At 53.5% G+C, this 13,118-nt stretch overlaps 1 protein-coding gene across 2 annotated transcripts; it reads right to left on the bottom strand.

Moving 5' to 3' along the window:
* Positions 1-2,551: 2,551 nt before the first annotated feature.
* Positions 2,552-10,990, bottom strand: A1BG (alpha-1-B glycoprotein). 2 transcript variants are annotated; one of them, XM_058706610.1, is made up of 9 exons: positions 10,857-10,990; positions 7,874-8,140; positions 6,440-6,478; positions 6,070-6,348; positions 5,374-5,646; positions 4,791-5,087; positions 3,842-4,138; positions 3,097-3,384; positions 2,552-2,722 (listed from the first exon to the last, which is right to left on the bottom strand). In XM_058706610.1, exons 4-9 carry the CDS (start codon positions 6,188-6,190, stop codon positions 2,715-2,717), a joined length of 1,284 nt encoding a protein of 427 aa, XP_058562593.1. In that variant the 5' UTR covers positions 6,191-6,348; positions 6,440-6,478; positions 7,874-8,140; positions 10,857-10,990; the 3' UTR covers positions 2,552-2,714. The 2 variants fall into 2 exon arrangements, with proteins under 2 accessions (XP_058562593.1, XP_058562592.1); XM_058706609.1 differs by lacking the exons at positions 7,874-8,140; positions 10,857-10,990 and adding an exon at positions 6,564-6,675.
* Between the last annotated feature and the right edge of the window lie 2,128 nt (positions 10,991-13,118).

Below are 13,118 nucleotides of genomic sequence, written 5' to 3'. Positions count from 1 at the left end.
GCATATTGTAATCCCTGAGATATCACACACACACACAACTATACAAAAAGATAAAAGATAAACCCAATATATGAGTTAAAATGGAACTCTAGAAAATATTTAGCTAACCCAAAAGAAGGCAGGAAAAGGGAAACAGGGATAACAGAACAAAGAGGAAAAAAAAAGGTAGACCCAAATCCAAACATATCAATAATTATATTACATGTAAATGATCTAAACACACCAATTAAAAGTTCCCAGAAATTTTGTTTTCAAAATAAACCCACTTTAGGTAAGTTTAAAAGGGTGGAGGGTTGGGGGCGCCTAGGTGGTACAGTCAGTTGAGCATATGACTCTTGATCTCGGCTCAGGTCATGATCTCGAGGTTCCTGGGTTCGAGCCCCACGTCAGGCTCTGCGCTGATGTTGCAGAGCCTGCTTGGGATTCTGTCTCTACTTGTCTGTGACCCTCTCCCGCTTATGCTCTCTCTCTCTTTCTCAAAATAAACTTAAAAAAAATTTTTTTTAATAAAAAAAAGGCTGGAGGGTGAAGGAGAATGAGAGATACAGTCTTAGGGTTATGGAAAGAATAAGTCACAGGAATAAAAGGCACAACATAAGGAATATAGTCAATGACATTAGAATAGTGTTGTGTGGTGATAGATGACAGCTACACTTGTGGTGAGCATAGCATAATGTATAAAGTTGTCAAACCACTATGTTTTACACCTGAAACTAATGTAACATTGTGTGTCAACCATACTCAAAAAAATTAATTGGAAAACAGAAGGGTGGAGAAAGATATATAATACAAAAACTAACCAAAGAATGTTAGAGTGACCATATTAAAATCATGCCAAATAGACTTCAAAACAAGGAAAATTACCAGGCATAAAGAGGGACATTACATAATGATATAGGGTCAATTCACCAAGAAGACCTAATAATTCCAAATATGTATGCAATATGTATGTGTTTTAGGGCAACAAAGTCATAAAATACAGGAAGCAAAAACTGATAGAACTGAAAGAAAATAATAAATAAATCCATAATTATAGTTGGAAACTTCACACATCTTTCTAAAATCAATGGAACAAATAGACAGAAAATCAGGAATTGAAAAGAGGAATTGAACACCACCAACCAACTGGATGTAATTGATGAAGTTACCAATATTTAAATATTGCCAATTTTTTTTTTTCTTTTTAGATATATGTTTATTTTTGAGAGAGAATTAGCACAGGGGAGGAGCAGAGAGAGAGGGGGAGGGATGATCCAAAGCGGGCTCTGTGCTGATAGCAGAGAGCCTGGTGTGGGACTCGAGCTCCCAAACTGTGAAATCATGACCTGAGCGGAAGTCAGCCACTTAACTGACTGAGCCATCCAGGTGCCCCTATTGCCAATTATTTTATGCACAAAGTAGTTTCCTATTATTTAAACTGTTTTTAAGCCCAATAATAAGCTGTTACTGTTTACCCCCAAGAAATCAATGATCTATGTTTCCATTTGAAGGAAGTAAAAAAGAACAAATTTAATTCAGAAGTAGGTAGAAGTAGGGACACCTGGGTTGCTCAGTAAGTTGAGCATCCGACAACTTTGGATCCTCTGTCCCCACCCCACCCCACCCCCCTCCCCCTCATGCTCTCACTCCCTTTCAAAAATAAACATTAAAAAAAAGAAGAAGTAAATAGAAATAAGGGAATAATAATGATACAAGTAGAGATCCCCAAAGCATAAAAGAAGCCATAGAAAAAAATGAACAAGTCCCAAAACTAATTAGTTCTTTGAAAAGATTAATACACTCGATAACCCCCTAGCTAGAGTGACAGGGAGAAAAGGCGGGGTGCGGGGGGACAATATCAGGCATGAAAGAGGTCACATCACTACAGACCCTGCAGGCATTAAAAGAATTCATGAATATTGTGAACTCTGGACCAGTAAATCAGACCACTTAGATGAGATAGGTAAATTCCTTTAACACAATTTATCAAGTATTAGTTGATAATGTTAATACACACCTACTGGTATGCCAGGACCTTGAGGCCAAGCTCTAGAGAGGGGCTGGGCAATAAAATGGTCCAGGGGTGTATTGGGTCCAGCAAAGGGCCTTAGATCTGAGGGGATGTTGGGAAAGCACGGAGAGGAGTCCCACCCCGCCAACAGTTTCAAGCTCTAATGCGAGAGACCTAGCCTGTGGCTGGGGACAGAGTCCGGCACCACCACCTGGTGGCCACTCAGCGCAGAAGACAAAACTACTAAACGCAATCTCTAGCAGCTTTCCAGTGTGGGGACCGATTCTGTCAAGGTGGGGTTGAGTATATCTGGAGCCTCAAGCTACCTACCCAGACCTGCTGGGGACAGGCAGAGGTGCCTGGGAAGTAGGAAGCACCTTGATGGAAGAAAGCAAAAAGTGATCTTGAAAAATATGGACCCAGTGGCCAATCTTTGGCTCCTTTATCCTCAGGATCCAACCCAGAGCCCTTCCACCTTTAGGACACAAGATCCCAGCCCATTTCCCTCAGCCCTGGAAGTCCAGCCCCCTGTACCAGGACTACATTAGCCAAGGACACCTGTTAAAGTCTCTCTTCACATTTATTGATTCCCAGGAGGAATGAGGGACAGTCCTCCAGCACCCCCGGGGTGAGTCCAGCCTCCAGCTGCAGCATGAGGGATCAGTGCCAGAAGGGAGAAAATACTTGCCAAGGATACCATTAACAGCCTGAGTCTGCAGCTGGATCAACTTCCTAGACAAATTTGACGAAAGAGAAATGGTAGGGGAGGGAAGCGTCATGTGTCCTCCTCCCCAGTGAAATCAGGGCCGACTTCACTGAGGCCTCGCAGGAAGGAAGTAGTTAGGTCAACCGCCAGCCAAGACCTCTCCCACACCTAGGCCTCCCTCCAGGTGCTCAAGCTGACCAAACCACTCTGCTTCGGGCCTTAGCTTGTGTTGTTTCCCTGCCTGGAACTTCCCTCACAACCAGAGCAGAGGAGGGACACTAACTAATGTCCTCGGAGGAGGTGAAGGGAAGGGGCAGTCCTGACGCAGGGCACATTCTGGGCAAAGGCCAGCAGGAGGAAGCCAGCTCACAGAACCCACAGAACCAGAGGAAAACTTCACCTGCCACCTGGAGCTCCACCGGCTCGCTGAACTCCGACACCAAGACTTTGGGCCACAACCTGCGGTACCGGCAGCTGTAGTTGCCCACGTGCTGCGGCCCCACGTAGGTCAGCACAAGGTCTGCCGAGCGGTGGGCGGTCCGGGTCTGGGTCGAAGCCTCCTTTTCACCGGCCCGCAGCAGCTCGAATGTGACGTCCGGCACCTGGCCTTCGCAGCGCAGGACGGCGTCGCGGCCCGGAGTCACCGCCCCGCGCCACAGGGGCCGGAGCTGGGGCCTGGGAGGGGGCCCTGGAGCAGCAGCCGGGTCAGTCAGGTGAGGCCCGCCCCTCAGGCAGCACCCCACCCCTCCCAGCATTCCTGCCCCCGCTACGTCCGGGCCTCCAGGCTGCCGCCCTGCTCTCACACGCCTGTCTCCCCTCTCCCAGCCCCGAGCACACGCGGCTCCTCCTACTGTCTGCCGCGTCCCCCCTTCCCCAGCACTTCGCAAGTTTCCTGGACTCGGGCCTGATCTGGGGCTTCCCGGGGTACCCCAGCATTTGGCACTCAGGACCTCAGGACAGGGGAGGAGGAGGAAGAACGGGCCCAGGAAGAAGAGGGCCGCGAGCACCGGGAATGAGGCAGAGGCGAGGCGGCCGGGGCCCCTCCGCCGCCGGAGTTCCGGCAGGACGGGGCTGTGCGGGCAGGACGGGGCCCCGGAGCGCTTCCCCGCCGAGCCCAGCTCTGCCCCCGGGCCCGGGCCGCTCACCCTCCACGCGCAGCTCCAAGGGCGCGCTGGGCGCCGAGCCCGCGAAGGGGGGCTCAGTGTCCACGTAGACGCAGCTGTAGTTGGCCGAGTCCACGGCCGAGACGTCGCGCAGCTCGAAGTGGGCCTCGGTGCCCGCGGGGCTCAGGACTCGGTGCACCCGGCGCTGGCCGGCGTCCTCGCGCACCAGGGCGAAGCGCAGGCCGGGCCGGGGCGCGCGGCACCGCAGCTGCAGGGACGCGCCGGGCGCCGGCCGCGGAGTCGCGGGTTCGGCCGAGAGCTCCGGCGCGGGGAGCGTCTCTGAGGGGAGGACACGGGCTGACCCGGGCGCCGAGGGGTCGTGTCGGGCCTCTCGCCTGCAGGAGGCGGCCCGGCCCCTCCGCTCGCTCCCAGGAGGCCCGCAGGCGCCACCCTCCGCTTACACCGCATCGCCCTCCAGACCTCCCCGGGACTCTCGCGCGCACTCCTACACTGTTCCTCACTCATTTACTGTCCATAAAAATAGACGTGGGCAAGGGGAGCCCAGGGCGCTGGGTCGGAGGAGCACGCGTGCTCCCCCGCAGGCCTGAACCCTCTCTCGGGGTCGACGCTCTGGGTCCGGGTCCTCCGCAGGTCCTGCGGCCCCCGCCTGGCCGCCTTCAACAAACAGGCCCCCGGCGTCCCGTCCCCCTCCCCCCCGGAGCTGGGAGGCGGGAGGGGACCCCGGGCAGGCGGCGCCTGCGTGACCTGTGCCGGACTTGCGTGTTGACCCAGCTATTCTTCGTGGGGCCCTGGGGTAGACGAGCTCATTGTCCCATTCTCAGTTGGCGAAACTGAGGCTGGGCGGATTGGGCTCTCCAGTACCGGGGGGACCCTTCCCCGGGTCTCTCCTCCCGCTCTCCGTCCCCGGAGAGGGGCGCTGTCGCCCTCCCAGCCTCAGGTGCACGGTTCAGCGCACGGCCGCCAGGCTTACCGTCGCTCAGCAGCAGCTCGGCGGGCGCACTGTCCAAGGACCAGGTTTGCTGGCCACGCAGCTGATAGCGGCAGGTGTAGAGACCGCCGTCGCCCAGAGCCACCGCGTTCAGGTGAAAGAAGACGCGGTCTGGGCTGGTGGAGCTCATGGGTACTTGCAGCACCTCCTCGCCCCGCCTCAGCTGGAAGTGCACGCCGCTTAGGGGCGCCACGCAGACCAAGGTCTTGCGGGCACCCGGGTGCAGGACGGCGGCTGCAGACTCTCCCTGGAGACTCAGCGTGGGCGGCAACGGTGCGCCTGCAAGGTCGCGAGGTCGCTGGGACAGCGTCGGCTGGGACCTCGAACCTCTGCCCTCCCGGTGGCCGCCCCGACACCACTCTTCCTTGGGGCCCGTCCCCAGGCCCTGCACCGCCCGGCAGTGTCAGTGTTCAGCCCGGGGATGATCCACCCAACCTTGGGCCCACTGTTTCCCAGACCCAGTCCTGGGCAAGGGTATTCAGGGTTAGGGGTCAAGATAAACAAAGCTCTGTCCTCCAGGAGCCTCCTACCCCAGGAAGTCCTCTGGGATGGTCCACACACTCACCCAGCTCTTCGACTGTCACAGTAGCACTGGGCTCAGAGGGTGCACCTGCTGCATGGGTGCGGTAGCTGCAGCTGTAGTTGCCAGGCCGACGGACTGGGAAGGTGGCCTCCACGCCTGTAGGGGCCTCAAACACCTCCAAAAACTGGTCATCGCCTTCCAGCCTCAGCAGGAAGGTGACACCCCGAAATCCCCCACGGCACAGCAGTTTTGTCTCCAGGCCAGGTGTGATCCAGGACACAGGCTCCGTTGAGAGCACAGGCGGGGGCAGGGTCTCTGCAGGTGGAGCAGGGTCAACCGGTGGTTCTGCATGACTTGGGAGACATGGGTGGCCCAGCCAGACCCAGCCCTCCACACTCATGTGAGTGGAGCCGGGGAAATGGAAGGCATTGATGGAGGAAAGAGAGGCAGCAGCAGGAGGAGACAGGGGTATGAAACAAGAAATAGGTTACAGGAAATGTGCCAGGCTTGTCCCAAGTGCTTTCTGAGGACTCATTTATTCCTCACAACCTTCTGGGGTCAGTATGAACATCATCCTCATTTTACGGATGAGGAAACAGGGTCAGAGGTGTCAGATGACTTGCCAACCCTCCCCCCCTGCCAGAAAAGTGGGACCAGGAGAGTGAGGAGTGGAGGGATGAGGCCTCTCTAGCAGCCTTCTCCCCATTGCCTCATGGCCCCATAAAAGCCTCCGCTCACCTGCCCCAGTCACCTCCAGGAGATTGCTCAGCTGGGTCCATCCGCTGCTCAAGCCAGAGCGGCAGCGGTACAGGCCCTGGGTGTCACTTGTCACTGGTCCTAGGGGGAACTGGTGCTCCATAGCAGGTAAACCAAGGTGCACAAGTTCCTGGGTTACCCCATCCTTGAACAGCTCAAAATCCGTGGTCTCCAGACAGGCACGGCAAGTCAGTATCACATTGGCCCAGGGTTCCAGCAGCGATTCAACCTCTGCCCACAGGTCTGGCTGGGTCTGGAATGCTGCACAGTGGATTGGGGTGAGTGCTGGGTCCCAGGACAGAGGCTCACCTCTGCCTGTGCCCGCCATCCCCAGGACCCGACCCAGACTCACCTACTGCGGCCTCTGTCGTCGCTGGGCTCAGCAAGAGACCTGCAGAGACCGAAACTGTGAGGCCCCTATTCCTATCGCTCCTGCTCCCTCCTGCCCCAAGGGACCCTGTCCCCAGCAACCTCACCCCAGAGCATGAGGAAGGCCCAGAGAGTGGACATGATGGCCAGCCTTGCTCCAGCCGGTGAATGCCTGGGGTGATAAAGCCCAAGCAAGGGGGCGGTGGCAGCAAGGGACACTGACCCTATTGTTTGTCCTTCCCAGAGGAGTGGGGTGGGGGGCCTGCATGGGGTGGAGACAAAGGGCAAAAGTCCAGAGCCTTGGGAGCCTCATCAATAAGGATAATCAATAATTATACATAATTAATAAACTAATAAATAATAAAAGTGGTAACTAAATATATATAATAAAAAACATATAATTTTAAAAAAACCCTCCCTGGGTTCCATAAGATTAAAGTCATATGGCCTGGGCCTCGCACATATGAAAAACATTAGATAAAGTCTGTAATTTTCTGGAATGTCCTCCATCATGACGATTTGTAGCTGTTTACGTAAAAGACATAAAAATGCGCACCAATGTTCCTTCCTGGAGCACGCTCTTCTTTGTGAAGACTATGTACCCTGGGCACCAACTTGGGCTGCATAAAATTCTTTTCCTTTCTCTTGAAAAAAAATTTTAGGGGGTGCCTGGGTGGCTCGGTCAGTTAAGCATCCAACTTCTGCTTGGGTCATGATCTCTGGGCAGAGGGCTCAGAACCTGGAGCCTGCTTTGGATTCTGTGTCTCCCTCTGTCTCTGCACCTCCGCTGCTCACACTCTATGTGTCTCTCTCTCAGAAATAAAATAAACATTAAAAAAAATTTTAATTTGTTCATTTTGCATCAACCTAACAAAAAAATATAAATGAATAAATAAATAAAATGAAAAATAAAATAAATAATAGAATGGAATAATAAAATTACTAATAATTAAAATGATTAAGGTGAAAATAATGAAATGATTTATAATAAAACAATAAGTGATAAAATAAAACTAAATAATAAAAACTGAGGTACCTATTGTTCTCAGTGTTCTGTGTGCTCAGACTTAGGCAGTATTGGGATAACTATCACTCCTGTGTTCGATGTGAAGGAAAGGAGGCCAGGCAGGGTCCTGTCCTCCTGCTGACTTCCTGTCTGCACAGTCTCTCATCTCTGAACAGCTGAGGAGTGCAGGGTTCCTTTTCTCTGCAGGGATGCTGAGCTCTGCTCTTCAGGGCCCAGCCTAGCCCCCTCCCCATCATATTCCACCCCAGGTGTGAGGGTGAGGGTCCACATGGGGTTTGCCTGTCTCTGGGTTGTTGTTGTGTTTTTTTTGGAGAGGGAGAGATGGCACAAGTGAGGGGCAGAGAGACAGAGACAGAGACAGAGACAGAGAGAGAGAGAAGCTGGGCTCACCTGAAGCGGGGCCTGTGTTTACTCGAAGTGGGCTCAAGCTCACCAGAGGCTGGGTTCGAACTCAAGAACTGTGAGATCATGACCTGAGGCGAAGTCAGATGCTTAACCAACTGAGTCACCAAGGCGCCCCTGTGTCTGGATATTCTACAATGGAGGTTATGTGGTCTTCCTGGAGGTGCGTCCTGGCTCTTTCCAGGAGCTGTTAGTTGGTTCTCCTTTGTTGATTAATTCTGTGCTGTGTGATCCATCATGGATTTGGAGTCCGATCTGCAACAAGGACCTTGGGTTCAGATCGGTGCTTCTGCCCACCTCCCAACTCCAAACCTGTGCTCGGGTTGTGGACAGTTGTCTGAGCTGCCTGTGGTCACTTGTGTGGCTGTAGCCCACTGTCCAGAGGCCAGGCCTCCCCCTCTTTCTGTGGCCTCCCCTTCTCCCTATCTCCTCATGACCTCCCCTTCTCCCTGGGCAAAGCCTGATGGGATAGAATGGGAGGAGTAAGAACATGGTGTTCTCACACTGGACCTCTGAGGAAGTCCTGCCATCCCTGGAGACCTAGTCTGCACCCTGGCTGTCCAGCCCCAGCTCTCTCCCTAGGTTGAGGGCCCACGGAAGCCTCCTAGGTCTCACATCACACCTGACCTGGCTTCCTCTGCCCTTGTTCATTCCATAAGCATTTGTTGAGCATCTCCTGTGTGCCAGACACAAAAAAGACAGTGGGAAAACATCGACCCACACCCTGCCTGCATGGAGCCCAGCCGGTCAGGGAGATGGAGAATGCGGAGGGTGGGTGCTGGGAAAAACATAAACCCTGAGGATGTGGTGGAATGTGGGGTGCAGAGGAGCCATGTGACATTGGAAGGTCAGGGAAGGCTTCCTGGGGAGCAGAGATCTGAACAAGGCCAGCAGGTTGAGTCCTGCAGGTAACTCCTGGGGGAGGAGTATTCTGGGCAGGGGGAAGAGCCAGTGTAAAGGCTGTGAGGCAGGATGAGCCATGAGGAGGCTGGGTGGTAGGGGTGGATAGGCAAAGGGCAGAGGGCTGGTGGGAGAGCTCAGAGCCCTTATGGAGACCAGCCATGCTGGGCTGTGGGAAAGAAGTTTAAAAATTCTCTATGCCTATACCAAGGGGTTAACAAAGCATAGGGCTTCCTCAGGGCGAAAGCACCCAAGGCTAGTCACTAAGTAGAACAAAGCATAGAGCTGAAAGCCCCCACCCCCCCCACCGGCAACAGGACAAAAGTGTCCCAAGTGTCTGAGAACAGCTAATGATAATACAGGTCTTAAGGGAGTCTTGAGGAACTCATTATTCTCAGGATAGCATGCTCCATTTATCTTAGTCCTTAGAAAAGTTAGATAAACAGATGCGGTGCCTGCAGGAAACGGCCATCTGCTTGGTGCTGGGATGTTGACTTGTCTTTACCCTAACCTCTAATGCCTCATACCTTCGAAACCCTTTTCCTCTCATATGAGTTAATGATTACTGTTTTGTTTCTTTCTGCACATCTGCCACATATGTAAGCCCTCTGATCCTAATAAATATGGAGAAGGGACCTTTACTTAGGGCTCTTGTCTCCTCATAGACATTAGTCTCTCTCGTATTCATTTCTGCATCCCCTCTCTTGCTGGACAAGGGAGAACTCCAGACTCATAGTCTGCGACACTGGGCCTAATGGGCAATGCAGGGTCTTTGGCTTCTGCTGAGTAGGAAGGGGAGCAGGGAGACTCTTCATGTCTGGTTTCCCTTCCACATTTGCTGAGCATCCCCTGAACGCTCGCTGCCCTGGCTCCAAGCCCAGGCTTAGAAGGCTGCATGTTCCAGCTGGAGCAGGTGGGGGAGGCATTCCATGCAGAGGGGCCAAGGGTCATTCCACTGAGAGCCAAGGCCAATAGGTGTTACCAGGCCTGTGGCACCCAGACGAGGGCCTGTGGCCAGGTAGAGCAGCAGAGCAGAAACCACCAAACACTGCCTTTAGTCCATTTGCCACAGGGCTGCACAAAGGCAGGCAGGAGCATGATCAGGTCAAGGATCTGTAGAAATGAAGCTGGCAGCCTGCGACAGGGGATACTGCGAATTTCTTCTGTCAGTCCTAATACCACTTTGCTACACCTGCCTAGGAGGTCTCCATTCTCTCCAACCACCCCTTACTGTCCCCCTAGACCTCCAACTCAAGTCTAGCATGCTCTAGGTGGACAAGTGTAAAATCTGATGTCGCTTATACTTTAAAAGAATTGCAAGGCTTTGCTCATGTAATTGGTATAAACCTGGGTAATAAACACGGGAACAGCATCTAAGAGTACCTGACCAAGGAGGATGGGATACAACTCTGGACCAGATCAAATTTACCTATACGGGCCAATTTGCAAAGACTGGATTTAAGGTGTTAGACTGAGTAGCTTGAGGGAGATTTTATTTGGTAGGTTGACTGAGACCTGGACTCACAGTGGCCTAAATTCAGCGAGGTTCAATAGCCAGAACTCCCCTGGTATAATGTAGAGGAAGGAATCCAAAGGCTTGGGGGTATAGGAATGTGGAAATAGGTTTATCGTGTGCAATATGGTATATGCACGCACACACACACGCACACACACACACACACACACACACACACTCAGAGTAAAGAGGAGGACACCCTTGTTTTAAGACATTGAGAAACAGATTACTTAGGAGGCTACCTGCATCCCTGAAAAGTGGCAGTGCCCTCTAGGCTACTACGGCATTGGGAGATGCTGCCGTCAGGTCTGATTTCAATGGGGATGAAAGACCAGCTTAACAGAGCTCAAGTGACAGGGCCCACCAGAGATGTGCACACTACCCATCACTGGCAGCAGTGATGAGGCGGTAATCAGGATGTTTTAACCCCCAGAGGGGTTGCTTCTGCAGGGAAAGGTTTAGGATGACTTCAGGGGCTTAAAGAGTCTCACCTTCATGAATATTGACCTTGCAAGTGCTTTTTCTCTACCAGGACGCAAGGACCACGAGACTTACCGCATTTTCGCGGGACAACAGCACACCTTCACGGCTTGCCTCAGGGCTGTTCACTCAACTTTCTTATTGTCTGTCACAATCTCTGTCGAGATCTTGATCATCCCAACTTCCCACAGAACATCACACCCGCACGCCATTGCCACTATATGGATGACAGTGGCTGACTGGACCTAATAAACATGAAGCAGCAGATCAATTAGACCAATAAGTGAGTTAAATGCACGCCAGGGTCTCACCTCCTCTGGCAAGTGCCTAGGGATCTGGAGCATGTTAGGATAGCTCCTTCTAAGAGACGGGCAACTGACGTCAGTTGCTGCAACATACACCGACCACCACTAAAAATGAGGAATAAGGGAGGCCTCTGAATTTGGACACAACGTATACACCTCACTGTGCTGCCCCAATCTGTTTACAACTGCAGTTTTGTGTGGAGCCCCTGCGGCAGGTCCCAGATACGAAGCAGGCTGCTCTACTACTTGGGCCCTATTACCCAGAAGATCCAATGGTGCCAACGGACAGTATCGACATGTCAGGCAAACAAGGATGCTATGTCGAGCCTCTGGCAGCCCAAACAGAATACAATGCTGGTTTCAAAGAGGTCTCTCCTGGGGCGCCTGGGTGGCGCAGTCGGTTAAGCGTCCGACTTCAGCCAGGTCACGATCTCGCGGTCTGTGAGTTCGAGCCCCGCGTCGGGCTCTGGGCTGATGGCTCGGAGCCTGGAGCCTGTTTCCGATTCTGTGTCTCCCTCTCTCTCTGCCCCTCCCCCGTTCGTGCTCTGTCTCTCTCTGTCCCAAAAATAAATTAAAAAAAAAAAAAAAAAAAAAAAAAAAGAGGTCTCTCCTGCACACCGTCAAAGTTCCAGCAATAACTATGCTCCAGCCTTCTCAGAGACGCGCCCCCCCGCCCAGCCCCAGGCCGCCAGGAGCCCATCCCTTCTCTTTTGCACCACCAGCCCTAGAGGTGGTAGCTGCTCTACAGTTATGAATCTCTGGGTTCTTTCAGCCTCACAGAGCTAGATAAACAATTCCCTCAAGATACCTAGGGAGGGTGCTTTCTTTGCCTGCCTCCTCCCCGAGACAGCCCTCTCTGCCCCACATCTCACCCATCACACGGGCCAGATGCACATCCCCACCCCGTTGCAGCGAGGTATTAGTGGGCAGGCTGGAGTTCCCTGCGCCAGCTCTCTCCCATCACCCGGGGCTGGCATGAAGCCTCCCAACTCGGCAATCAGGTTGCAGGTGGAGGAGTCCCTGCAAAGTGCCGGATATGGCACCGTGGTGCTCAGCAACCCTTGTGACTAGATGCTGCTACTCTGGCAGACGGCCAAGTAGGATCCTCGTCAGCTGGGAGTCCTCAGGCCAGTCTGGGTCCTCCCTGGGGCTCCACTCTGGAGACATGAGAAGGAATTTTCCAAACTAGGAAGGTAGCCCCACACACTCCCTCTCCCTGCTTCTCTCATGAGCCTATGTTGGAGTCTGCTATTCCAGCCAAGGAGACCCAGGAGCAGGAGGAAGTACAGCACATCCAGGGGCAGCCAAGGTCAGAAAGAGGCGTCCAAAATGGTGGTGGAGGTGGCAAGACTGACAAGCACTGACTCCAGGGGAGACCCCAGTGCACACAGCCGTTCAGATCAGGGTGATTCTGGCATGGGGAGACGAGGTGGTGGTAGCTAGGCCAGAGAAGGGTGTTCGTCGTGGCTGGAAACAGTGAACGCCCCCCGTGCTTTGTGGGTGGTCTGCTCTGACCCCCCCCCTCCACCCCACCCCACCAGTCTCCCACTGAGCCCAGCTGCTCTGCCCTAGCACCCCACAGTGACCAGGCTGGCTTCTTCTCCCATTTCCTTTCCCTTCCCTTCCCAGCGGCCTTCCTGCTCACCACCACTCCAACCCTCCCCCAGCTGGTTTTCCCTCGCTCTAGCTTCCAGAATCTGGTCAGTTGTGCCAGGAAATGGGTCTGAGACCTGCTCACTCAATGAAGGCAGGGCGTGGGGGCTGTGCCACCACCCCCGGGTGCGTGGGCCTGATACTGGGTCCATAACCAGCCAGAAGTGTTTCAAGCTGCTCAGGTTTATCTTTTTAAACTGGACTCCTAGCTTTAACCATGGAGAGAACAGGAGCAAGGGGTAGGGGTGGGAGGGAAGCAGCTGAGAGCGGACGGTGGCAGGACCACCCCCACTCTTCCCCTTAGGTCTCCTGATGCTCACCAGGGGCCCCAGAGCAAGGCCTCTGATCTTCTGGCCCCCGGCCCTTGGGACCTCGGCTT

The sequence above is a fragment of the Neofelis nebulosa genome, chromosome 17 (assembly GCF_028018385.1).
Source record: "Neofelis nebulosa isolate mNeoNeb1 chromosome 17, mNeoNeb1.pri, whole genome shotgun sequence".
Lineage (NCBI taxonomy): Eukaryota > Metazoa > Chordata > Mammalia > Carnivora > Felidae > Neofelis > Neofelis nebulosa.
Note: the sequence above shows the minus strand (reverse complement) of the source record. Positions and strands in the feature narration are given on the sequence as shown.